At 37.2% G+C, this 27,734-nt stretch overlaps 1 protein-coding gene across 1 annotated transcript; it reads right to left on the bottom strand.

Moving 5' to 3' along the window:
* Positions 1-462: 462 nt before the first annotated feature.
* On the bottom strand, positions 463-26,197 carry IQUB (IQ motif and ubiquitin domain containing). The gene is made up of 12 exons (XM_075146802.1): positions 26,190-26,197; positions 24,271-24,739; positions 22,927-23,088; positions 22,646-22,821; positions 22,246-22,401; positions 19,890-20,100; positions 15,647-15,822; positions 10,601-10,771; positions 8,958-9,134; positions 7,113-7,361; positions 3,062-3,247; positions 463-800 (listed from the first exon to the last, which is right to left on the bottom strand). The coding sequence occupies exons 2-12, from the start codon at positions 24,734-24,736 to the stop codon at positions 633-635; spliced, it is 2,298 nt and encodes a 765-aa protein (XP_075002903.1). The 5' UTR covers positions 24,737-24,739; positions 26,190-26,197; the 3' UTR covers positions 463-632.
* Positions 26,198-27,734: the final 1,537 nt, after the last annotated feature.

Below are 27,734 nucleotides of genomic sequence, written 5' to 3'. Positions count from 1 at the left end.
GCGGCAGAGACAACGTGTGATGAACTGACCCCAAGCCCCATTCCCCGTCCCCCTGCGCTGCTCAGGGGAAGGAGGTAGAGATAAATCGGGAGTGAAGCTGAGCCTGGGAAGAAGGGAGGGGTGGGGGAAGGTGTTTTTAAGATTTGGTTTTATTTCTTATTACCCAACTCTGATTTGATTGATAATAAATTAAATTAATTTCCCCAAGTCAAGTCTGTTTTGCCCGTGACGGTAATTAGTGAATGATCTCCCTGTCCTTATCTTGACCCACGAGCCTTTCGTTGCATTTTCTCTCCCCTGTCCAGCTGAGGAGGGGAGGGATAGAGCAGCTTAGAGGGCACCTGGCGTCCAGTCAGGGTCAACCCACCACAGAAAGACAGTCATTGCTCTAAACATTTATAATTTACACAGCTCATCAACAACATTTTTCTGTTTAAATAATGAGGTTACAAAACATGAAATGCAGTTACATTGACTGGTCAAGATGAAATTATTTTATCCTCAAAAGTTTATTTTGATATGTGTAATACAATTAAGGTATTCATGAAAAAGTACATTTCTTTAAAACCAAGGAAATTGTATTAATCAATAATTCAGTTAACTTCTTAACTTCAGTTAACTTCGCCTAAGACTTATCTTTTTGTACCAGTAGGAATAGGCATAGCTATTAAAAATTCATTTGCATTAGCCTGATTGTCACTCTTATGCAAAAATGATGCCATCGCTGGAATTTGAGCAAAGTAGTTTTTTGCCCGGATATGCTTGTGTTTTATTCTGTGAATAAATGCCGCTTCATAAGCCTGAAAGGAAAAAAAATCCAAATCCCGTTAAATACAATTGCAATATCTAGCAAGCTACATGTTGCTTCATATTTTAGACCGTATAAATAGTGACCCTTTAATAAACTAAGCCAGATAATTTATTCATATATGATACATAATGAAATATTTTGTAGTTTTATACTGCTACCCTATGGCCCAATAGTGAAAATTACTAACCACTCCTTGTGAAATATTAGTCACCTTTTAAAAACAGAAAAACTTCTGGCATTTTCTTATCCGTTTGAGATTAAACTTATTTATTTCTTTTCAGGTAAGAACATTTGTACTTACCGTTGAAAATTAAAAAAGGCAATGCTTAACTATCAACATTTGCAAGGTGATCACTATAGGAAATTCCCTTGATAGGAATCAGAGTGATTACTTACAAATAATCATGGCAGCAAGCATTTTGCAGCATTTCAGTCAGCCTTTGCGTTCAGTGGTGACATTTTCCTAAATTTCCAGTGATTAGTAGTAGTTCAGTAATAAATGTAATAAATGTAATAAATAACCAGAATATTTAGTTGAAAAAACCCTTTACTATTGCTATGGTCATCGTTATGAATAATTGCTATTAAAGAAAGTGCTGGAGAGGCCTTTTTTTGTTTCAGTGAATGAGAAACAATGATTCAACTTAGAATGAATTCTAAGTTGAATTCAACTTTGCCTCATTTTCCTTATTTCACACTCTTTTTTTTTTTTTTAATAAAGCTTTGGCCATTACCAGTGAAGAAAGGTGACTCCTCACTATAGCTGGCCCGCCTCTATTTTTGTAGCAAGAGCTAAGTGACAATACCTTACGATTTTTAGGTAGGCTTGCCTGTTGCTCTTCTGGCCTAACTCCCACCTCCACTGAGCTCTAGACTCAAGTTAATGGCATCTCTTTGACTATGACATCCAGACTTAAGTTAAACCAGATAAGTGCATAATCAGAATCTTTGCCTGCCATAATGCCAGTAACATGAACTTATGGATGCAGAGAAGCATTGCTAGATTCAGGCTGCCTGAACAGCTTTGTTGACTGAAAGTGAGACAGAGGAGTCAATAAAGAAATTTCCAGCTTGAAATTGATTTTACCTTTTAAAGCTAATGCTCACATAAACATGTAAGTGTCTGCTTGAAGATGCAAGTTGGGCACACATACAAAAAGTATCATAGATGGCAGAATTTCCTTTACCTTTAAAATTCCCTGACTAATATATTTCGTCCCCAAAGCAAACCTTTCATTAAGAGAGCAATGCATTTGCTCTGTCAGTTTAGTTATTACATACTCTCAAGACTTCTAACAAGAAGGGCAATGAGTAACAGCTGAAGTTGCATTTGTGATGCACACATATTGTGTTAGAAATTGAATTAAGAACACCCTGAATAAAAGAACACTGTACAACAATGACCTCAGATCACTACTTACAGAAATCAATAACCTAGAGGTGAAAGACTTAATAATCCATTACTAATTGCAGGACAAACACAACTCACAGGATTCTCTCGTGCCTTAGAAAACTAAATACTCTACCATATGATGTCCAGTGGAGTGAGATATTTACCAGCCTACTATGTTTAGATATGGAATTTGGGGGGAGTGGTGTAAAAATACACAGTTTCAATGATGACTTTAACAAATTCTTAAGTTTTTTCAGTTCAGAACAGCAATTATGGTTTTATTGCTTAATTACAAACTATAAGATTACATTGTCAGGGGTACTTAAATGACATCTATGTAAGAAAGTAAATTGAGACAAATTTTATTATGATAAATAGTTAAGTTCTAGACAAAGAGCCATTCTGTTATTTGATGAGAAATTTATAAGGCCAGAAGCTACTGAGGCCAGAGCATGTGCAAGAGCACAGGCACACAATTGTCACAGTCTTTATGGTAAGTCTTTAGTATTTTTTTCATCCAGGCCAGCTCTTGTCTGATCTCAGCTGAGGGAAGAACATAGGCGTGGCACTGTTCTCAGTAGGTAGCATGGATGAGGCCACTTAGCTTCTTGCATTTCGGGAGAGAGAATCAGGGCAAGACAGTTCAGTACATGGATGTGAGCTGCATTATGTCAGCTGCCCTCAGGACTAGTGCTTGTTTTATTTAATAGTATAGATGCAATCATTTAAATAGTCACAATGGGCCAATTTAAACATGGATGAGTGTGAGGACTAAATTTGGCCAAATATCATTAGTCACAGGATTCTATTAAAACATAATATAAATATTGTAAAAAATTAAGCCCATCAAATTTTACCTCCTGAAGGTTAGACAGCCTAAGATGTGCATCTGCCTCATCTTTAGTGAGGAGAATAGTGTTCCACGGAGACCACTCACGCTGCTTATCCCATCTGACCATAAACAAATCATAGAGGTCACTGCAGGCACTGAGAGCTGACTGACAGCCCCATATGTTCTCAATCATGTACTGTAGATCTTGATGCTGAAACGGAAAACAGGATTAAGAAGAAGTAAGCATGTTTCATTCTACAACAAAAGCATTGTAACCGTATAAGAATCCAAATAAAGCTTTGAGTAAAAATTTTTTCTATGCATATGTCATATAATCACTTGGTTAAAGAATGTCTAGACATACACATCTTCCTTTAGCATGGTGTGGCAATTATTAACTGCATTTTTCTTGTATCTACATTCTTACTTTGATTGTCTCTGCCAATGGCAATTCATATCTTCCGTTGACATCCTGATTGCCTAACTGCTCTTATAAAGCTTCTTAGATCTCATGTTTTTTCTCATACAGCATGCTTACGCCTGTTCAGATCTTTTTGATTAATAACAATAATCCATCTCTGTCATTTCTGAGATGACTTCACCATTTCATTCTTCAGTTCAGAATTAATGTTATTCAATAAATGAGTTAGTACACTACTAAATTACTTAAAGTTTACATATAATCAGAATAATCTGGCCTGGAAAATGTGGGAAATTAGGACAAGAAAAACTCCCATCTGTGACAGACCCCAAATCACTGCCTGCTTTGCTTTCTTCCCCTCACTCTGCTGTTGACATATGAAGAGTTTATAGTGCTCATGATACTGTCATTCATTTTACCAAATGAGATTATAAGATCAGGTAGCTATGCTACAATATTAACAAAAAATAACAGAAGGTCTTGTAAAGGTTCTCTAGTACAGAAAAGCCTTTAAATGTACTTTTAACCTATGTCTAAGGTTAATTTATGTCAATCTTAATTTGTTTAATCTATTACTAGCCATCTGAAATCACTACTAAATCTTGATAAAAACAACCTCTTCAATGAAGAAAAAAAAAAAAAAATTGGGATGGCAGTTACCACTGAACTTTGGCAAGTTTTTATGTCACCCTCCATTAATTCTTCTCTGTATTAGTCATGGAAAATTATTAGAAGATTTTTATCTACAGGAGTCTGTAAACAACAGACTTTTAAATAGGTTTTCCTCCAAGCTAGCTATTTGAAAAAGACTCATTCCTCTAAAAAGAAATCTTGACTTAATTAACTAAATAATGGTGCTTACATGTTACTTATTAAATTCCTGACAAAGAATGAATGGAACTATACCAGAACGCTTTAGTGAAATGTAGCTGCAAGTATTCTCATCTGTCTTGCTTCCAAAATCCAGAAGCCCATGTAAATTCTTGCCAGGGAAAATGTAAGATAAAAAGTGGGCTTAGAACCTCCACTGGTAATAAATCTATGCCTACTGATTCCAGGAACATAGGACTGCTCCTACATCTGGTCTTGTAAAGGAGGCCCTGTAGGACCAGATTTTAGGTTTCACCAACTGGCTTCTGTTTTCAGTATTTCCTCTTTGTCACAAAATTTCAAATAACTTCTGTATCTTCTTCTTAGAAGCCAGAAATTTGCAAGCAGACATATTAGCAAGTACTACAATTTGCGTGCTAATTTACACATCTCAAAAGTTACCAGATCTTGCAAAAATCTATACTGAGGCATATAAGGGTCCATCCATAATTTGACTCTTCCTTTTTCATGGATTATAATTTTTTTTCTGCCTGAAAAATAGGCAAAAGCTTGTTCTGTATTAAAACTTCTCAGGTTATGGGGAAGAGTTTCATTTAGAAGACCTCTTCTGCACTTGCTAAAGGTAGGCATGCATTTTGCTGTGAAATTTTACAGTTAATTAATTTCAAATGATGCTTCCCTCCCATCCCCCTAATAACTTGTTCTGCGCTCACAAGAAACAGAAATGCCCTTCAGCACTGTTATCTGACAGGTTGGGAGCAAGTATGATTGAAGGCTCAGCAGCTGAGACTGGAAAAAGAGGGTAGGCAGCAAACCGATAAAGGAGTCTAGTGTATTTGTAACTTCAAATGAACACTACATTCCCATTAGGATGTTGCTCATCAAGAAAAATCAAAGCCATAGTATGTACCATTGATTCTAAGGAGCGTGGCATAGTGAAGCCCTCTGAAAGAATAAAAGGCAGCCTCAGGACTTGACACATTTGCTGAATTAGTTCATTTTGATACCAAAAAGGTCTTTAGCTGCAGTAAGCAGAATTTAGTGGAGCTACCGTAACTCTCACCAACTGCTTTTTGCCTTTTAAACCTTAGCAGCACTCATAGAGGTGTCAACCCAAACACAGTTAGAAACAGTATGCAAGAGATCTGAAGAAAAATCTTTTATCTTCTCACAAAAGTCTTGCATCTATTCACAAACAATATAATCAGAGCCAGTAATGGTATGGCACTGGGCAATGAATGAAGCTGTCATTGCTGCTGCAAAAGACTTCTAGTTGTGCCCAAGTAATTTCTAGATGCCTTAGAGCTGTTTTCTGGATACAGGTGGAGCAGGGGACAGATGGTTGTTGGGAAGGGAAGGAAAAAAAAGCAAGTAGCGCAGAAAAAAAATTAATAATGTAAGGAAATGTTAGGAAAAAGCCAAGGCAATTAGCGTTTTAAGATACAAACCTCTGTTGTTTAGATATTTACAACTCTAAAGAGAAGAACTTGAAGTTAATTTGGATGAAGATGACATAGTATGATGTTGCAGTGGTACAACCACAAACAGAACTGCAAATGAGGGCTTTCAGTGTCAGCAGTTAAGAAGCAATCATGTTTCAGTGCATCAATGGCCACCAGCCATCACGAGTGATGTGATGTGAGAGAGGTCCAAAAGATTTTGGAGGATGTTTACATATTAAGATAAACTAAGTTAGACACAGACAAAAAACTTCTCTGTGAAAACCAATATGGGTGAACAACATCTCCAAAATCCAGGTTCTTTGATAATATTTCTTAACACAGGCATGATAATTAAAGAATCCCAATCTTCCTTTCGGCAGCTGCCATTGGCAAAGTGCTAAACCACAGCATGGCTTGTTTTGGTAGCAGTGGGATATTGATGACTGGCTTTTGTTTGCTTGGTTGTTGTTTCAGACATACTGAAAATACAGTTCAAAAACTGTTCTATGAATGCTGATGCCGTAGAGATTTTTATTACTAAATCTCAGAAAGTTCAAATAAATCTCGGCTCTACAATATTTTCAGTAATTAACACTTTGCAATTACCTCAGATTTGAAACTTTCCCAATGGATACTGGATGTCAAATTCCTTTGTTGACAAAATAAGTAATAACAACTAAAAGAGAGAATTTGCTGAAGACAGAGGCAAGAAGTTCTTTGAACTGAGTTGTTCCAGTAATGATTATGAAGAAACATTAACTACTTAGTAATATTGCAAAAGATTACAGATGATTACAGATGATGGTAAAAAATTAGAAAATTAAAATATTTAGTGAATCCCTCTCCTAGTAAATGCAAAAGAGTAAAACTTTCAACTATACAGATGTTCTACTGACATAGAATAGGAATGTCAAAACCTCAGCTTCTTTATTTTTTTCCTTCTGAGAACACAAAACAATTTAGTTGTATTACTCAAACAGTCCAAATAATGAGGCTTTAAATGTTTTACTAGCATTATGTCTTGAACAACATTATAGTCACAAAAATATTATTGTTGCTTTACAGATGATGCCAATATCTGTAAGCAACAGGATAGCCATAGCAGAATCAGAAGAAGAATTTGGATCATCTGATTCTTTGACCTGTCAGCTAGACTTCTACCTTCTTTTAATGTATAGCTTGTAACCACTTTTGAAAGTACAGCTATACTTCAAGAGCTTAAGTGCTGCTTCTTTATGGTATGGAACATCCCATATCACAGGAAGAAGTTTTTGTAGCTTTTAGCCTATTTCTCCACCTGTCAACAATATACGTAAAATAAAGGAAAAATTATAGTCAAAGCCACTGGTTTCCATTATTAGCAATGCTCTTTCAGACGGTACCTGGACTAAGAAAACAATTTTAGCATCATCCTGATAATCAGCTTCAGACTTTCTGAGATTTTCTAGTATAAGTTTGTACTTCAAAAATGCTTCTCGTCGCGATGCCTCATTATCAAGCTTGCAACACAAGCGACATCTGCCAATGGTGTGGGAATTAGCAGAAACAGGAAACTCAGTAGATGGTAAGTAATTTTCACAACTATGACAAAAGTTAACATTTTTATAAAGTTTTAGGGGATCTGGTGGAACCTAAAATATTAAAAAGAAAAAAGTTAGTTTACCACAAAGTATCTTTGTATTACTTGTGTGTCACCCTAACTCTAGTGGAATATATTTTATATATATGCATGCAAGTATTCTAATATGTAAAAGCCAGTAATAGTTATTTTAAAATACCCAATAGGGTGGTGTTTTTATTTTTTTAAATAGAAGACCAAAAGCTCTTCTATTTTCTTACCGTGCTTCTTAAAAACAGTTATACAAATCAGTCAATTAATTTTTAAGCTATATGAAGATCCTAGACATTATGCTCCAGTGGTCTTGCTGGTGCTTTTATGCATGCAGATTGTCAGCCACTCCAGAAAGATGACAACACAGAGAAAAGAGAAACTAATTCTTCTGCATTTAATTTTTCATATAGAATCTGCCCTTTATGTCAAAGATAAAACCCTGAGATTATGGGCATATTAATATTTTGGCATAAGAATATAAAATCATCAGAGCCACATGTCCAAAAACAATATAGGTGAAGATAATAAACTAAACTTGTTAATGACCTCCTCATCCTCATATTGCTTCATGGGTTCTGGAAAGAACTTCATGTAGTCTGTGCAGATGGCCCAAGCCTGTAATTGGGTAGTTTGAGTAGTCTGATAGCCCAGCTACCTGTTATGTTCATCTGCCTTTTTTTGAAAGTACCCTGAGGATTTGGTCGCCTTGATGTCTGTTGATGAATTGTCACCTTTTTTATGGTTTTTACAGAAGGTTACCAGATTCAGATACAAATATAGCTGCAATTCAGCATTCAACTCAAGGTACAGTTAACCAAAAGCTACATAAGCCAAAGATCTCCCATCTCCAGTCTCTGCTATGACCCATCTAGGTAACTCTGCTCATAAACCTAGTGTAAAATAACTGCTGGTTGGTTCTAAATCCCACTAACATTTACTGACAGATTCTCTACTCCAGAGATACCACCAACCACTGTAAGAGGAATCCTCTTCTGACAGATGCAGAATTGATAGTGAATCATGTTTTTAATTATAATCTGTAGTCAGAAAAGAAAAACGATCACACAACTTGAGAGGTGTCTACCACTATCTCCATTTCATAGCTGTATCTGCTTCTCATGAAGTAGCAACCGGTTGTACAACAGAAGCTTGTAACAGCTCTTGCTTAGGTGCAAGCTCATTAGACATCACCTTGACAATGTTCTTCCTTTCTGGACACATAGGATGCTGCCTCTTGTCCAGTGGAGAAGAGATAATTGCTCTCTCTATTGGTTCCCCATTTGCTATTACAATTTACTGTTGCCATCCCATGAGATCTACCATTTACAATTCTCAGATTTTTTTATTTCATACATAGTGTTCCTGGGCTTTCTCAGTGCTACCAGCCATTTGTCAGCTTCTTATACCCATGTCTATGCCCCGTGCTTCATATATTACTACATAAGCTTATTTGTGTGAAGCCTGTGTACTTGCTACATTTTACTTCTTGAGGAACTCCTCCAGCAATTCTACCACAAAATCTAAAATAAAAAAAGCTTTCATTGTTTCCCATTCCCCTTCTCCACCATCCTTAGTTCAATGGCTGCTACGTCAGACTGCAAAATAGGAATAATACCTTAAGTATCCTAGCAACTTCAGGGTTAAACTTTGGAGTTTTAATATACCGAAGAAATAATGTACAAATTCTTTTCCTCAGTCCTTCCAAGTTGCATTCTTTCACCTCTCTTGACATAAGATCAACTTCCCTGTCAATTAATTCCACTATTTCCCATGTTAAGTTACATTCATGTTCCTGAAAGAAAACACAAAGAAAAAGGAAAACAAACTCCACAGCAATAAGGAAGCAAACAAACAAAATAATTTTAATGCAGATATGAAAGCAAACTATAGATTCTTTACCAATCATCATTCATACCTCTGCATGTTCACATAAGAGCATGTTCATATAAGAACCCCCTAGGAAAACAGTCCTAGTGTCTTAGGAAAACAACCTCCAAGAAAACTAATGTAAAGAATTAAAAAAATGAGAATGCTTACAGTTCCTGCTTTAAGAGGCCTGTATATATACCAAAGCTGTGAGGAACTGTAAACCTGGCGGCATTAAAAAATGCTAAGCAGAGGCACAGAACACACGCAAAGTTTTCAGTCCCCAAAAGCCCCAAGAAATATCTCCCTAAGAAGCTTCCTCTGGCTATGTGATAGGAAGTGTAATGTATATACACAGATATGGTGAAAAGAAACAACAAAACACCACACACAAAAAAAAACCCAACACCAAACAAAAAAACCCACCACACAAAAGGCATGGGGGACTTTATGAGTATGCTTGGAAATTAGCCATTTCCATATTTCAAATGCTTAGCAGGAGATTCTCCAGAGAGAGGTAAGAGGTGAATGAGTTCAATGTTTTCTCACCTAAAATAGAGTGCTAATTCACAGAAATTCTAGTATTTGTTCACTACAGCAATATTGACTTGTATTAAGATGGGCAGGAGTTCATAAACCAGCAATGCTCCCAATGCTATATTGGCTTTAGATCAAATTCTGGTACTACCAAAGCAAACAACAACGTGTTAATTTGTTTTATTAAGAGGACGAAGCAGCATTCTATTCCAGTTTGACATCAACAGTATCATCCTGAAAGTACCTTGAAACTCATATTATTCTTTTTGTACATGAATAAATAAATAAATAACCAAATATGAAAGACTAAAAGAAATGCAACCAGCTTCTAATTCATGGGGAACACTGGCAGCAGCAGTGGGAGTGGGGAGTGAGGGGCAAAGAAAAAAAAAAAAAAATCAGTATTTGCCAGCCATAAAACCAGTAACCCAAACCAACAGAGAGATAAGGTTCCTAACAGACATTTCAAAGAACTGAGAAAAAAAAAAATAGTAATAGCCACTTACATCTCTGCCATGGTTTTCGTCAAGTTGTTATAAATATTAAGCTAAACTTTGTACTAAAATTGTATTATGTATTAATATACAAAAAAAGTCTAAAACCATAGGGTTAAAATTCTAACACAACTTGAAAAAAATGGGCATATCACAAAGTGAAATATGAATTTAGAGTATATCTGGAATGTAAATTACACTGTCATGCCGGGTGGTACGCTAGGCTTTCTCTTGCTGCCAGCTGATCATCCTGGCACCTGTTTGCCCAAAGAAGCATTGCTTAGGTGTCAACATAATTAAGTCACTGTATCTTTGGGAAGTACAGATTCAAGCTAAACATAAATAGAAAAATAAAACATACCTTCACTGTACGTCTGAGTGTTAACAGCACATCTATTCTCTCATCTTTTGGGATGTCATTCATGCTAATGCTGCGGTAAATTTCAAATAGTTCTCTGGCACGGAGTGTGTCCTGTGTATCCATTTCAGTGATTTTTCCATCATATGCTTTCCATCTCTTAGGTTGTGCACACTTCAGAAACAATTTGTATAACTGAGCTATTATAACCTGATCACCAGCTGAACAAGTGTATTATGTTACATCAAGTTTCACCAAAGCAAATAGGGAGTTAACATTAATGCTTGACTAATACAAAGGCAAATTCTATTGTCGATATTTATACAGTACCTTTTCCACCAGAGCAAGTGTTCAATCGCACACTTTGTTTAAAGTTGCAGGTCATGAAAATTTTGACTTAGACTATATTAAAAGTAATAATATTCTCCTACAGGGATATGCTCTACTTCTTTAAAATGAATTTACTAACAGTAGTGTTAGAATACATTTGCTCTGTATTTCATCTTGCAGTCATAAATCCCTCTAAAACACCAGTAAAAATCAATGGGACTGTTGACTGTGTAAAGATTGCAAATTTAAGGCCTCAGAGTCTACCGCAGTACGAAATATCTCCAGGGAACTGTTCTATTGATGCTAGCTACACAGATGGATAGAAGGCACAGACTTTGTTAAACCTGACTAAGGCAGAGTATGAGTTTACAGCTTATCAGATACTTCACCTATCTTCTTGTTTGCTAACTTAACCACATACCAGATGCCTACTACTTCAATTGTCTCTTTGCATATCTTTAATTTCTATAGACAGTGAGAAGTTACACGGTGTCAGCTGCCCCATTCAATTTGAAAAGTCCAACCATTCTCCTCTTTCAAGAGGACTGGCTTTGGTTGCAAACCACACTGTTACATAGGGAGGTAGGTATCTAAATTCAATGAAAGATAGTATTCAAAACCCTCTCCCCATCATTACCTAACTCCACTCCCTTTCCTTAATTGCGACAGCTATTTGGAACCTCATTCTGTGCATGAATTATTCTCTTCCACTGTATTTGAAACTTGAGTGTTCACAATCACTTGTGAACTTCACTTTGCAGTCTCAGTGAGAGTTAACTACAGCAACACTTCATGCAGCATTCACATGCCTAGTAGTTTTCTGGCTATGACCCCAGCATTGACGTAATCATTACAAATCAAACCAAATATACAGGCTTGCTATGGCGCTAAGTCATAAAAATACCAAGAATATTAGATAGTTAGAACAGATATGATTAGTCACCACCACAATCAAAAACAGAGCTTTCCTCACTTTTAAATAAATAAATTATAAAGTTAGGTAAGCAAAAGAAAGACAAAATAATTGAAAAAAGGATTTAACACTGAATAATTACATTATCAGTGGGGGTGGAACTCTAATTAAAGGAGGTATTCTTAATCAGAGGTCACAATTCAGAGCCAAAACTGATTAAGAAATGCAATAGCAAAACCAGACATCAGTAAAAAATAAAACTCTTAATTCCTTAGTGAAATCTTGGAACTTCTGCAAAACTAGAAAGAGGCGGTTTTCTCTCTGTCGTAAAAAGGGAGCATTCTACTGTAACTTCATTACTTTGTTTCATTATCTTTGTACAGTCCTAGAAATTCTAAAAAAAAAACAAAAAAGCCAAGCAAACAACAAAAGAACCCCCACCAACTTAGAAGCTATATCATGCTGTAACTCCTTTGTATGGTAGACTGGCAAAAAATCACCATTTTCCACAGAGTAGTTAATTCAGTACCTACATTTGATCCTCTTCAGTGAAATCACTTACTACCTCATCATAACTGGGTATTACATAAAAGACAGTAATGTAAAAAGAAAGAAATTATGCAGCTTTTTACTGAAAAAAAAAATACAGAGGTCTCATCAATATGAAGATTTCCAGTATGTCAGAAAGAATCACAAGCTCTCTGATTTCAGGACTATTTTCATGTATTCAAGATTAATGCGAGAAAACTAAAACTTGGAGATTTTTTGCCAGCTTTTTCTTGCCTCTTAGTCTGCTAGCAGTGCTGCAGAATTTACAATAATCCTGTTATCTGTATTACTTCAGACAGCAAGACTACTATAACTGCACTCTGCTGCCAATGCATGAAAGCAGAAAAAAGCACCTGAGGAGAGAGAGACACCACCACAGATACAGAGAGAAAAAGGTAAGAAAAGTAAAAAAATACAAAAATAGCACAAAGCGTGAAAGGTATGAACTGAGCGATAGTTAATAATTACACAAATTCCTTTAAGAAAATATGATTGCTGTATAAAAGCTTAATCAAGTACTTCCTCTTCAAAATACAAATGCTGAAGAAGAATGAGCTCAGTGTAAAAAAGAACCCCCTAGAATGCAGTGCACACACAACCAGTAGCAACCGTTGTAAAAGCCACATGCGTGAGGAGGTACATGCTTAAAGTAGCAAAGAAGGGAATGAAGGTTTCCATGGAGAAGCAAGTTTTGTATCACATTGGCTATTGCAGCAAAGTGAAATGCTTGCAATCTTCAGATGTGAAAGGTGTTATTTCAACTTTAACTGGCAAGTGTCCAGATTAAATTATCAGCTCAAAGTTCAAGAAATAACTGAATAATCTATAATCTAGCACTCCAACAATAAATTTCATACTACAGTTTAAAGTGTTTAAATTGCACTACTACAGTCATAACAAACCATCCATTTAACTTTGAGATTTCCAAACTTATTTTTTATTTATTTTATTTTTTAAGAACTGCAGAAATTGTTACTTTCTTTACCTCTGAGTTAGGCTGCTATCTATATCAACAGTTCAGAACACTCAAAACCCTATAGCTGACATGATAAAAAAAACATGAAAAAAAAAAGTTGCAGTAGCTCAGAAGCTCACTAGATTTTCAAATTAAAAAGAAACCAGTCTCTTTAATGAAAAACATAATTTATAAATTTAAAATATGAATAAATAAATTAGTAGTAAGTGCTTCAGAAACATGTCCACTGTTTGGAAAGAGAGAGCATCTCTTGTTTCTCATGTGTCTCCTGAATCTCGAAACATCAATTGTCACTAAGAATTCTGGTACTGAAGAACATTGTGCTTCTAATTCCTAGATGTAAGAAAACTGTACAACTTGTGAGAATATATACTGGAAGTAATCTATATAGGGTAGGACATTAAAGGAAAAATAAAGATAGAGACTCAGTTAAAAGAGAAATATATTTGCTTTGACTGTTCCAGGCTTTTTTTTCTGAGAAGATAACAGAATAAATTGTAAATAATAGAAGCAAACATTTAACATAGAAATGATTCAAGGTTTTGATATCATTCCTAAATATTTAGTTTTCTGGTTTTTTTGCACTCTTGAAAGCAGTAACGGAAAATACAATCACATCACAGCAGTAAGCTTGGTAACAGTTCCACCAACATTTCAGATAAGTTATTTGTTCATAATGAAGAAAGGTAATAGATTTTATCAAATCACTTTTTACAGTCCAGTTCCCACACATCAGTAATAAAAAGAATAAAAAGAAAAAAGTCTCTTTTGGACAAAACTGTCATTTTTACTTTTGAGCACTAAATAGTCAAAATTTAAAAAAAAAAAAGTAAAAAAGCTATTTCTGTTGCAGTATTTCTTTTCATAATTATGTCAAATACTATGAAAACAGCCAGAAAATAAACTATTTGTTTTTTTTCTGAGAGGATGGATTGCTGGGAAGTCCTCTTAAAAGGACTTTTTTTTGTCTTCTACATTAAGGTGCCATTGAATCTAATGCCATTCTAAATCATCTTTGTGTATGAATGAATTCTCATCTTTGTTTTATAGATGAAGGCCAGAAGAACAATTGCATTAAATTTCATCCCCAAGATTACACAAGAATAAAATCTCAAGTTCTAACGCAACTGAAACTAGTGAACTAATAACTGAGTTCAATACGATATAAGATTCAGTCAAAGCTCTTCTGGGTTTCTGTCCTGTACATGAGAACAGAATAAATACTTTCTTTAAAGACAGACATATGATGACCAGAGGCCTGTGCTCAATGGGGAAATAAATGACAAATCTAGTTCCTGAAGGGTAACATTTCTGAGAGAAGAATAAAAGAATAAATTAATCTATTCTGCAGGGTTAAAGTTTAATTTTACAAATACTTGCTTAAACATTTGCATTTAAGTTTAAATGCAATAGCAAACTTTTCACTATAGAAAATAATGAACAGAACATACCAGAGGAAAAATCACTTAGTCATTAAAGAAGAAATTTTTTACAATGAGAGTAGTGAAACACCGGAACAGCTTACCCAGAGAGGTGGTAGATGCCCATCCTGGAAACATTCAAGGTCAGGTTGGACGGGGCTCTGACCCACCTGGTCTAGTTGAAGATGTCCCTGTTCCTTGCAGGGGCTTGGACTAGATGACCTTCAAAGGTCCCTTCCAATCCAAACTATTCTATGGTTCTATGATTAGTTTTGATTAGTGAAACTGAGTATTTTTGAAAGAGAAGCTAATAGGCAGATTTTTAAAGTTTCAAAAACAGATTAGGAAAGAGCATAGTTTCATGCACGAATTCCTACATCACTGTAATGCACACAATACAAAATATAGAATGGTATGCAATATCCTGATGCTTTATAACCTCAAATTAACCATTCTGAATTGTCAGAATTTGAGCCTTTAATGCTGTTAACAGTGCCATCAGAATCATGGTTTTTTATGCAGAATAGTTACAGAATACAAAATTCTTCCATTCAGTGCTGGTTTTTTATACTATATATACACACCTGAGACTTACCATAAACACAGGTAGTTAGTAGTCTTAATGATGCACTGTTAGTCCTTCAATCAGTCACAGAGCTAAGAAATTCTCAGCTTGGAAGAAGAAATTTACTGAATTGTATTGACATGGACAACTAGATAATTTGGATATTTATAACATTAGCATCACATGATTAATGGTTAAAGCTACAAAAATTACTTTTGGCAGGTAGTTTGCAGATGTCTTTGCTGTTCCTGTACTTTGGTATTCTCTATAGTCAGCCTAAAATTACATCACTGACCTTATCCAGAAAGTGCAGTATTGCTTTTTGTTGATTCCCCTCATCTGCATTTAGTTTGTGTCTCCCAATGGAAGAAATCAGCTGTGCCTCTTGTTCCAGAAGTCCACAAAATGCTGCCTTTCTTTCAGCTCCAGTAAGAGTTCTGTTAATCCGTTCAGTCTCCTCCTGCCTCCATACTACAGATACAAATATTTTGGGTATTTTTTACAAGATGTTTTCAGTGAAACTTCTACTTTTATATTTAAGAAATAATATAATTAATTTTCAATATCCATTAAAAGCCAGTTTCTATGTTAGGGAATTGATTGTTACGTATATTTTCAATACACGCAAAATGGCCCAGAAATGAATCTAAATTATACAGATGTTGTGTGAGAGTGTGTGTGTGTACATCAATTCCAAACTGCCAATTCGTACTCCAAACTCCACGATGGGTTAGGAGAAAAAGGAGCTCTATGTGAGAAAAAGAATTTAGCTTCTGTGGAAACGTGTGATGAAAAGATTTCTTCACAGTTTTGCATCTAAAATAACTGTTTGAGACTCAAGCAGCTCCAAAAGGTATGAGCAATAGGAACTTTTAAACAATTGCTCATCAAAGTCACAAGAAAAGATACCACGGAGATCTTCTCAACAGATTAAGGACAGGATCTTACTGTGGTACCACTAGTACTCCGTGCTGAGAATATTACTGCTTCTCCCTGCATAAGTGAGTAAAATCTTAAAGAAGCTTGAAGTCCTCCAAAACTGAGATAAAACTTGACTGACAGTCACGTTTAGCACCCTAGGTCTTACACTGAATATTTGAGTAGTATCATCTTTTGCCATCTAAGGCAGATGGATGCGCATTAATAATTAGACAGTCATTGCTTTACTCTCCCCTTCCTCTTCCACAACAGAACCCTTCAAGTGGAAGTGGCATGCAAACCACAAGATAATAATGACAGCAGCATGTGAATCAGTACATGCTGTATAAGAATCTGGCCTTCTGACTCTTCGGGTCAAATCACCAAACCACAGGTACCTGCTGCACTTACAATTGTAAGTTAGACTACTTAATGACAGAAACATAGATGTATACATATGTGTCTATCATGGTTTATTTTGTAGTACCCATTTTTTGACTGTAAGTGCTGATACACAGACAATATGCCCTTACAGAAATCCGTTAGTAAAATCAAATTGTGTTTACCGAATAGTGTTTTCCTTTGCATACATTGTAACAATTCTTGGCTTTTTTGAAGAGTCTGTTCCATTTCAAATACATCTGGAGTTTTGTAGGGAATTTTATACGATCCGACACTTCAACATTCCTGAATAATATCTCAAAGTGTTATTGTTCCAGAACAGTTATGCAAAAGCAAAACCCAATGTAAAGAAAACAATCCAATAAGTGATGCGCACTTACTGAAAAAGCCTATAACATCCTCTATGAGGTAAGATTAGAGGCAGGAGGAAGGAAAGGAAGAAAGTTTATTTTCTGCCTGTGGCTTCCTTATCTACAATACCTTATGTTTTCCATTTTAAAATATTTCAATTCATTTCCTTAAGGCTCTCCAAGCTTTGGTATTAATATGACAGCTGTCTAACAAGTTCTGAGTACCCAAAGATGTATTTTTAAATGAAGTCATTTCAGCAAACAAAAGCACTGTATAGAATTAATTTACATGAAGTTTTATATGCCTGAAGGGGGCAGCAACTTCAAAGGTAGAGCTAATAAATACAGTAAGCAATTTTGTACTTACAGAAATGAAGAAGCTGTCAGTTACCATCAATACTCACCTCCTGATTCACCACACACATGCAATCAAGTTAAAAACATTCCTCTTAGATTATCTGTTCTACAGAGATTTTACTCATTATAATTTTTATTCCAGTTTTTATAAAACAAATTAGTTCATGCTTTTCAAAAAAATAATCAATGTCTCTATATGCAGACACACTGAATATACAGATACATCTCATTTGCACCATACAGTCAACAGGCATGTTTTTGTACCAACAGCAATTGCTTGTACTGGCTGACCCTGTAATAGTATCCCCCTGTTGTGATCAGCAGCAATAACCTTCACAGATCTCCAAAGGACAATAGTCTCATTCTATTACTGTCACAATGATTTAGCTTGTGTAGACTGTTGACACTATAAGAATGTAAAAGTAGTTTCAGATGCAGGTAGAAAAAAAAAAAAAACAAACAACTTCCTAGAACCACTAAGCTCTATTAAAATAAAGAGCATGACTGCAAGTCTCCATGTAGTCAACACTGGTAAACAAAAACAAACCAAAAAGATTGATACCAGACCATTATTTTTAACTAAATGTTAAAAAGACATTTCAAATACTGGAGTTTGTTCTGTTCCAGTTTTGAAGTGGCACATGCTTTTTCAGGTTGCCTAGATATTAAATTCCTGAACATACAAAGCTGAAAGATTTATTATTTGTGAATCCAATGACATCAAATTAAGCAAAAGAGATACTTATATAACCATAAATTTTAAATCTAAAAATATTGGGAATATCAGCACTTATTCACAACTTTAACTCAGTTTTGTTGTTTCTATTGCAAATAAGACTCATCACACTTAAAAAAAAAAGTGGATCGTACATTTGATAGCACATAAGCTAGGAAGCATTTTTTTAAAGAAAATATTGCAGGAGATCAGATACTAAATAGTAGCACTTGCCATAAGCAGAGAGGAAAAAAATGATTATTTGAGTACCTTGGCTTGTGATTAGGTAGTCAGACACACCTTTAAAAGGGCTTGATTCTTGTAAAGTGAAAAGCTAACTATCTATGAAGAAAAAGGGGGGCGGGGAAAACAACCTCTAACAAAACACAAATCTCATGAAGATACCATTCCCAAAATTCTGAAGTTTAAGATCAGTAATAATTTTTACATTTATCACAAACGGTAATATTTATAAGTCATTTATACATTCAGACAAAATGATTTGTTCAATGCCACACAAAGTATGACAGTATTAAAAGATTAGCATATAACTTGGGAATTCTTGAATCATGATCCTAAGCTCTATGAATAACACACACCACCAAATTTATGCTCAGTTTACCATGGAAGAAAGAGCTGGGATAGTTTAAGGTAGGTCAGGTAATGGCTTTGTAATGAAGCAGGTAATCACTTAGGCCAGTTCTGCTATAGGGACAGTAATGTCCAAACCACCGAAGAGTTACATCATAAGCAAGCACTGTAGCCTTAGATAACATATAATTCGTTACAAGTCACAATGCAAGCATCTTGCTTAAAAGGAAGCATTCTGAAAAGAACTCTTGCAGTTTCATTATAGGCTGGTACAAGTCCACTGCTTTCTATTTGTTTTGTTTTTCCAAAAAGACATACTCTAGTTTTTTTGTTACATTTGCAACATTATTCTCCTGTAAGTTATATCAATTATCTGCAGTATTCACCTTATTCTTCCAGGAAAGTGTAGAGGTGCTTGCCTATATTAGACACCATCCACTCCAATAGGAAAAGTAAGTCTTTCAGGATGCCCTCTAGGACTCCTAATGGATTTTTAAAATTTTGACAACACAGTTTCGTGAAACATGGAATAAATTAGAAAGGAAAAAAGTGGGAGAAGACTAGGACAAAAGGAGTAACCTCAGTCATATATTGTAAAATTCTGGGCAAAAATTTAATCCATTATAAAAAATATCTATATTAAATGAAAAATGATGGATCTTAATAGTAATTTCTTCATGGTATTATTTTCAGCATCCAAAATGTAAAGTGAAAAGATTAAAGTAACTCTGATCCAAAAAAACAGTTCCTATTCCTCTAGCTGACCTTAACATTAGCAATGAATGAAAAAAACAAAACAAAACAAAAAAACCAAACCAAAACAAACAAAAAACCCCAACCCTGTGAAATAGCATTATTCTACAAGCTGATTATTTCCTAAAAAGGTGTGCTGGTTTTGGCTGGGATAGAGTTAATTTTCTTCATAGTAGCTTGTATGGTGCTGTTTTGGATTTGTGATGAAAACAGCGTTGATAACACAGGGATGTTTTAGTTATTGCTAAACAGTGCTTACACAGAGTCAAGGCCTTTTCTGCTTCTAGAAATATATGAAAGTCAAATAATTCTTTAAAAATGAAAGAAATTCCACTGTAAGTCAAAAAAATCAAGGAAGTATCTATAGAAACATGTCAAAACCAGAAGAGTTTGTTTTAAACAAACTGTACTCTTTTGCTGATTGAAGAGTATCCCTTTAAGAAAAAACTTACGTTCTAAAGCATGGTACAGTAGCTCAAAGTCTTCTTTTGTTTTAGGGTTCAGTCTTCGTTCGTGCTCCCTTCTCAGTTTTTCTTCTTTCTCTTTTTTTCTCCGTAACTCTTCTTGTGCCTCCCATGCCAGCCTTAACCTCTTTTCTTCCCTCAGATTTTGTACTACATTTATAGCATGCCAACGACGGAAATATGTCTGTAATACTATTACCTATATGTGATACAATACCAAAGAATCAGGAATTTAAAACAATACAGCATAATATTTTTTTCTTGACTGTTATTTTTTCTAGCTACTTAACTACATTTTCTAACATTTGTCTTGTACTCAAACTAATTTAAATGTTACAAAACCAGTCATGTACTATTAGTCTAAACACTAGTATGGTTATTTATTTAGGTAACTGCAGGAGTTTAATCAGTGAGTACAGTCGAGAAACTAGGTTCAAACAATCAAGTTAAAGTATAAACTGCAATTACGAAGTCTATTTTTCTTTTTCAAATCTCTCCTTAAAAAATGCTTTTTGCCATGCATTTTTTTTATTCTTTTCTCTTCAGCATCGTGGGCAGAGGTCCTCATTTTACTATCCATTTATATAGTGTCTAGATTGGGAATTTAGACACATATTTGCAAAATTTCTTTTAAATTTCTAAATGCAAGAATCAACACACATACACACAAAATCAATTGCACTTTATTTGTAAAAAAAAAAGAAAGTTAAATTACCAATGCTGTTATGACAGAACTTAAAAAAGAAAATTAAAAAAATCCACCTTCCAAAGCTGTGGCCACTAAAAACTAGAGAAATATACTATACTAAGTTAAGGGAGCACAACGCACGAGGCTGAGCTTTTGCCAGCTGAGTTAGCATTTGCACCAGGTGAATACCATGAGCTAATTAGCATTGTTCAACATTGAAGACTATCAAGCACAAAACCACATTAATACAGTTATACTGTCTCTAGGGACATCTTAACCAAACATTTCTCTTGAATATGTCTTCAGCTAGTATTTCAATATAGAACTACACTGCACTGTGCGAATCCATCAACTTGAACCAACACCAAGCAGATGTCTCTCTACTGTGCATCATAGATTACCTACAGATGTATTACAGATTTCAGTAAGTGGCAGTAATGTTCAGAGTAAAACATATTGGCAGTCCTGAGAAAGTGGCTACCTATTTGGGTTCCACTTCTACAAGACGCTTATTGCCGTCAGCTGATGCTGACCAAATAAGTTCTTACAGAAAACTTCTACCCAGAAGATTTCAAAGCATCTTGCCAACCATGTCAATACAATTATCCTACTTGGACACGTGGGGAACCAACTGTTTCTCCATTTAGTTAGATTCAGACTATTTTAAGCAATCAAATTAACAACTAGACCATTTACAAAGCAGTGCCCCGCCTAACATGACGTTGGGTGTACTTAAGTTGGGCGTGCAGTCACTGAATATGTGGTTTTCAAAAAGCAATTTGGAATGCCTAAATGGCATCTTCTGCTCAATGACTATACAGAATCTGTCATCAGAATCGCCTGCATGAGGCGATTCAGCGCACCAAAAAACACCACAGGCCCATTGCATGTGTTTGAACAGCCAGGTTCTACCTTAATGCCAAAGGAGGAGCATGAACACAATCGAAAACAGAACAGTTTGCCAAAGGTAACCTGTCAGGCCTGTTAAAACAAATAAACAAACCCCAAACCCACAAAACTCATAAGCTGAATGCAGGTCTCCTAAATCCTAACCCAATACTCTATCCATTTGAGGCCATACATTAAGCATGTAGAACCATAGAATGGTTTGGGTTGGAAGGGACCTTTAAAGGTCATCTAGTCCAACTCCCCTGCCATGGGCAGGGACATCTTCAACTAGATCAGGTTGCTCAGAGTCCCGTCCAATCTGACCTTGAATGTTTCCAGGGATGGGGCATCTACCACCTCTCTGGGCAACCTGTTCCAGTGTTTCACCACCCTCATTGTAAAAAATTTCCTCCTCATATCTAGTCTGTAGATTAGGTCCTTCTAAAGAGACCATGAGAATGCCATAGGGACAAGCCTATTTTAATCCCTAATGCTCTATACAGAAGCTTAATTGCTACTGTAAGACAGAAACCAGTAAAATCACAATTCTTAATTTTTAAGAAACCACGAGGTCTCAAATGTCATTAAAAACACTAATATGGTAAATGAGCAGACACATGCTTCCCCCGTATCTGAAGGATTCCAAAATGTGAAGATTAAACAGACATTTTCCAGTTCACTGTTAAATTCACTCTTTGAACACTCTGAACACTCATTAAATATTCAGATACTACTTCATAATACAGTTTCAAACAGATGAGAACTTACTGCTTCAAGTCGACGTTTATGGTATTCTTCCGCTGTAAGATACTTTCCAGGACTTACTAGTTTGTCAGTCATATTTGACACATACAGGCCAATTTTAGTCATCTGTGTTGATGTTGTATTTTTTGTTTGTTGTGGCTTATTTTTTTCAAAAACCGTCTGGGGAAAAAATGCATGTCAGATTATAACAAAATATACAGAGATTTTTTTCCTCATTACAATAAGTGGCAAAATTAGCTATTTATAACAAAATTCACAAGACTAATGATATTCATCCACTAAATACTTTCAATTGCACACTGATTTCTGATCTACTTCCTCATTCCTATTGGAAATAATTGTGTCAACATTCTATTCTCTTTGGCAAAAACAACATTCTAAAAAGACACTACAAAGGCATTACCTGTGTTTCCCTACAAAATAATTTAATTCCTTTGTCAGGTCGCTTTTTGGGTATCGTTTGTGATCCTGCATTATGAAATTCCACTCCTGTTATCCTGTTCTTATATCCACCCAGAAATGGTTTATGATAGGTAGGTCTTTCAATTTTTACAACTACATCGTGGAATGAATCAGAACCTGTTAAAATGGAAGTTTCAAGATAGAAATATTGTTTCTTTTTGTAACAGATTGAGATTAAAGCACGATTATATATATTGATACATATTTAAAAACAGCATTTACCTGTTTGTACTCTGACAGTTATGACATCAGGCATGTGGTAATCCTGTTGAACTGCTTTCCCAGGCAAATGTTCCTGATCAAGACATAACTTCTCAGACTGGATAGTTTCATCAAAGTTAGCCCTAGTCCTTCTAAGAGCTTCAACGCCCTCACTCATGCTTCCTAAAAATAAAACCAAAATTAATTCCTAATATGCTTCTCAAAACAAACAAATAAATAAAATAACTCAAGTTTACCCTGAGATGATTTTATTGAAACACTGCAACGCAGAATAATCATAGATTTTTGAGCTGGAGAGACAGTCTACTTTAAAGCTGAAACAGTATTATCATACACTTTTTAAAGAGCTATCCAATATAATACTGTCAGCACATGAAAAGTCATTCATACTACAATTTTTAAAAAGTTACAGTGTTTTATTTGAAAATGCATAATTTTAAATCAAAGTTACCCATTTATACAGTGAACTTCTATTGAAAAATCTAAACCTAAACCTGCTCCAATTTAGACCCATACAAGCATACAATGGCTGAATCACTGTTGTCTTTCACACAATACTTGACATGGTGTTCATTCAAAGACTACATTCTGAACCAGATCTACTTAACTTGAAGCTCCAGAAATTACTGCTTTTTGATTTAGAGGTAAGAGTCTATCTGACTTTGGTACAGTGCCCTTCCTAGGAAGCGATCGCCAGCTACTCAGGATGAGAGCATCTGAACGCAGCCCCGCCGGGAGGACGGCCGTCAGCAGCTCCGTACTCCGAAGGGTCACTAACTGTGCTCACCTGCTGAACGGGACGCACTCCTTCCTGCCTTGAAGGCCTAAGAAAACAGGGCACTGAATTGGGAAGAGGAAGTGACACAGGGCACCCAGAACAGAGAGGAATAAGCGCAGGAAATGAGGGAGTGGTTTGGGGACTGCAGGAGAAAGGCATGGATAACAGAAGGGTGGCAGGTCAGTTACGGGGGAATCCAAGAGACATAAAATAGTGAGGTGATTGCTATGGTCTAGTCTAAACTGCTAGTAGCCCATGTACTCATGTGAATTACGCACTGCTGGTTTTCAAATGCGTGTACAAAACACGGATACGTACACACATTTCTGGAAATGAAGATCACTCTATAAAATGCCATATTAGTCTACAAATTGCTACTGCAACTTGAGGTAAAGAATACATCCCTCACCTTTTCAAGCACAAGAATTTAAAAAGCCACTTCAAGACCAAAAACCAGCAAACATGAACAGAATGAGGGTATGGAGGGTGCAAGAGGCCATAATCAAGTTGAAGAAAAAAAACTCTCTTTAAAGCCTTAACGTCCAACATTTTAATAACTTCTTTACCTGTTACTGTCCCACTTGCCGTATTCTCTGATAGTACTGGGTTTTGAGACGTTTGTTCTTCCCTTTCTGAATTTCTTAATTCAAGTAAAGTAGAATAATTCTCTTTGGTAACAGGAGATATGCTCTCAGATGATGCGCTGAATGGGGCATCTGGCTTAAATACATCTTGGTCGTTACTTCCGATCACTTCTTGATTGCCTAGTCCTTCGCTGGGTAATTCCCACTGTGCTAAACTTGACTGCTCCCGTTCCTTCAGAGCTGACTGCTCCAGAGAAGACCGCTGCTCGCAGCCCTCCTCTGACTGCACAGTGCCTGGAGCTTCTGAAAGCAGAGGCCTCTCTGCTGGGTCCCCGTCCCCGTCCTCGGCCTCTCCGACTGCTCTTCTTTCTGAGGGTGCAGAGGGCTGCTCTGCACCTGACCTTGCCATGATAACAACTTCAAAGCAACTGTCCGATGTATCTTCCATTTCCTAAAGTATCAGTTGCATGTTTTTAACCTTTCTGCAAGAATAATCCCAGTATCTATTTAAAGTTGCATCCTAGCACATTTCTGCTACCAAACATATGGGTGACTTAGTAACCTGAAAAGCTTTTTCTGTATCTATTCCCAAACAGCCTATTTAGAATAGGTCTTCTCTTGCACCAAACGCAAAGCACTTAACACCTTCTCACTGGTGTTTAACAAACATAATACTCCTCAGCATTGCCAGCAGGCAGTCAGCGTAATTCTTTATATCTATCTATACATATACATAGCAGGACTTCACGGAGCGGCGTTCCCGCAGACAGCACGCCTTTCAGCTCTGCCGCGCCGCCACCGACATGACGTGGGCCGGAAGAATCCAAATCCCACAGCCATGAAAAACCCCCACGGCAAACGGGGGGAAGCTCCGGCAGGACCCGGCAAACGGGCGGTTCCCGCCCGGCAGGGCCGCTCCCCCGCCCCGCCACCCCTGACGCCCGCCCGGGCCCCGGCACCACCCGCCGGCCCGGCCCTCCCGGCGTGCCGCCCGGCGACAGCAGCCCTTGGCAGGGGGCGCACCGGGGGCGGAAGGCGGCGGCGGCCGCCGTTCGGCGCACGGCTGGGGCTCCCCCGCCCGGCCCCGCACCCGTTACTTTCCGCCACGGCTCCCGCAGGGCCTCCCGCCGCGGGCGGCTCCCCGCGGCGCCGCTCCCCGCGCCGGCGGCGTGTGGCGGTAGCTATAGCAACCGGGACGGGGCGGTGCCCAGCAGCCCGCAGCGCAGAGGGCGAGCATGCGCACTGGGGGGAGCGGTGGCCGGGCGGCGGGGGCGCGGGCCGGTCCCCTGGAGCCTGGCCTGCGTGCGGGGCGGGCCGCCCGCGCTGCTGTGCGCGCCCCGGGGAGGAGGGAGGCCAAAAAGGGGGGGAAAGGGAAGCGGTGAGACAGGGAAAGGCTGGGAGCGCTCCCCGGCTCCATTTACCCCACCGCGGTTAAGGGGAGCACCACAGCGCCTGGGAACGCAGCACCTGCAGCAGCTTGTGCCTGCGCCCCCGCTGCTGCGCGCCCGGGCGGGCGGGGGCTGGTAACTGCGCCTGGGCCTCAGGCGGCGTTGGAACAGCAGCGATCCTGACAACCGCCGCGTCCTACGCTGTGGTCCATAGCAAGGTGAAGATGAACTCTTACCGGCTGGTAGTGGCATTAACGTAAGAAAACACCGTTTTTCCTTTCAGTTTATGCTGCAGATAGTGGCAGAAGCCGGGCTAATACCCAAAACCGTTTCCTGGATGTTAGGAAAAGTTGGTGTGTTTGGATGCCGATAACCCCCACCCTACAGACTGTCAGGTCCCCGCGGCGTGCCAGCATCACCCGCGTGGTGCGCTCAGCCTGACAGCCGTGTTCTCCCCGCTGGGGTCGCGGTTCTGGCGAGGCTGAGCTGCTGAGCGGAAATTAAGACACTTACACCAGAACTAAAACCATATGAAACTGAATTTCCTGGTGTTTGATGTGTGATTTCTCAGACAACTCTTGCAAGTGTTTCGGCATGCTACAGGAAAGCCGAGGCTATGCGCACTTCACACAACCATTTCAGAGGTGAAATACACAGTTCTGTGTCACAACTCTGGGAGAATCCTGAAAAAAAAGTTGTATTTCAGCAAGCATTGAAATTATATCCACACTCGGTAACAGTATGCCATGATCGCTGTTACCATCTTTCACAGACATTGTTAGGCATTTGAACATGGGCCTGCTTCCCATCAAAAGGACAGAAATTTCCCATTACTACTGTTAATGCTCTTTTTTCTAAAACCTGGATTGAACTTGAACTCAGGGTAGAATAGGACCAGCAGTAACTCTACGGAAATATACTAGGTCATTTTATGTCACTTCATCAGTATTACATATTCAACTTGATTAAACATTCAAACTCATTTTCAGTTTGCAAGATGATTTTTCATTTTTTTCTAATGAAATAGCATATATGCTGTAAATAAAAAAATCAGCTCTCACTCATCTGCCTTTGAACACGATCAGAAATTATGTCAGTGGCTGTTCAGAACACAGCCACTCAAAATAGGTTAGGCAGCCCAGATAGCACGTCAGGAATAACAAAAACCTCAGTACTGCCACTCCATGGCAATCCAAAGCTGTTTTTGTGGTTTAACAGGCTCTGTCTCTAGTAGGTGCCATCCTTGCAGATAGGGTTATTTTCACTTGCATAATGACTTCAATCAGACAATCTCAAAGTGTTTTAAAGATCTAAAGTTTGTTAACTCTAAGGCTTGCAGTGATTTACCTTACATATTACAGCAGATAATGATAAAATCTTTTGTATCATGTATTTCCAACATAGTTAATGGAGAAAAATCAAGCAAAATCATTAGTGAGTCTCCAAATTATGCCTTGCTAGCATATTCATCTTAAAACAAATTATTTGCAACATAGTACTCCTAATATAGATTCTCTCTTGCCTGTAAAGTATGTGTACTGTTCTGTTGCTACAGTGTGGATTTAAATATCAGCTAGTTACAGAGTTAATAGCAAGGTAAAATTACTGTTTCTCTTCTTGGCAACGATGCATTTTTAAATTAGCCAGGAACAAGGATGACGTGAACTTACACAACACTGTACAAAAGGCATACACCATTACATCTCAAAACTGCAATCCATTTTCTTTCCTCCCTTTGTTCTCAATAACTCCTATTTAAACTTGATGCTACAACATAATACTAATTCATTTAGTAATCTTGCTTAGCACAGATGATTAATTTATGCTAAGATAATGAAACCAAATTTAACCAATGATAAGATAATGAAAATAAATCATAACACATTCTGAGAATTTGATAAAAAGCTCAGAAAGCTGAAAAATCTTTATTAATGATTCCTAGAGTTGACTTCAGTAGAACCTTTTTAAGACTCAAGTTAATTGATCCCTAAATTAAAGCGTTTGTGAAGGCTAATCCAGTGTTTTGGATAGGAAGATTTAGAAAATGATCCTATTTTG

This window comes from Calonectris borealis, chromosome 1 (genome assembly GCF_964195595.1).
Source record: "Calonectris borealis chromosome 1, bCalBor7.hap1.2, whole genome shotgun sequence".
Taxonomy (NCBI): Eukaryota; Metazoa; Chordata; class Aves; order Procellariiformes; family Procellariidae; genus Calonectris; species Calonectris borealis.
Note: the sequence above shows the minus strand (reverse complement) of the source record. Positions and strands in the feature narration are given on the sequence as shown.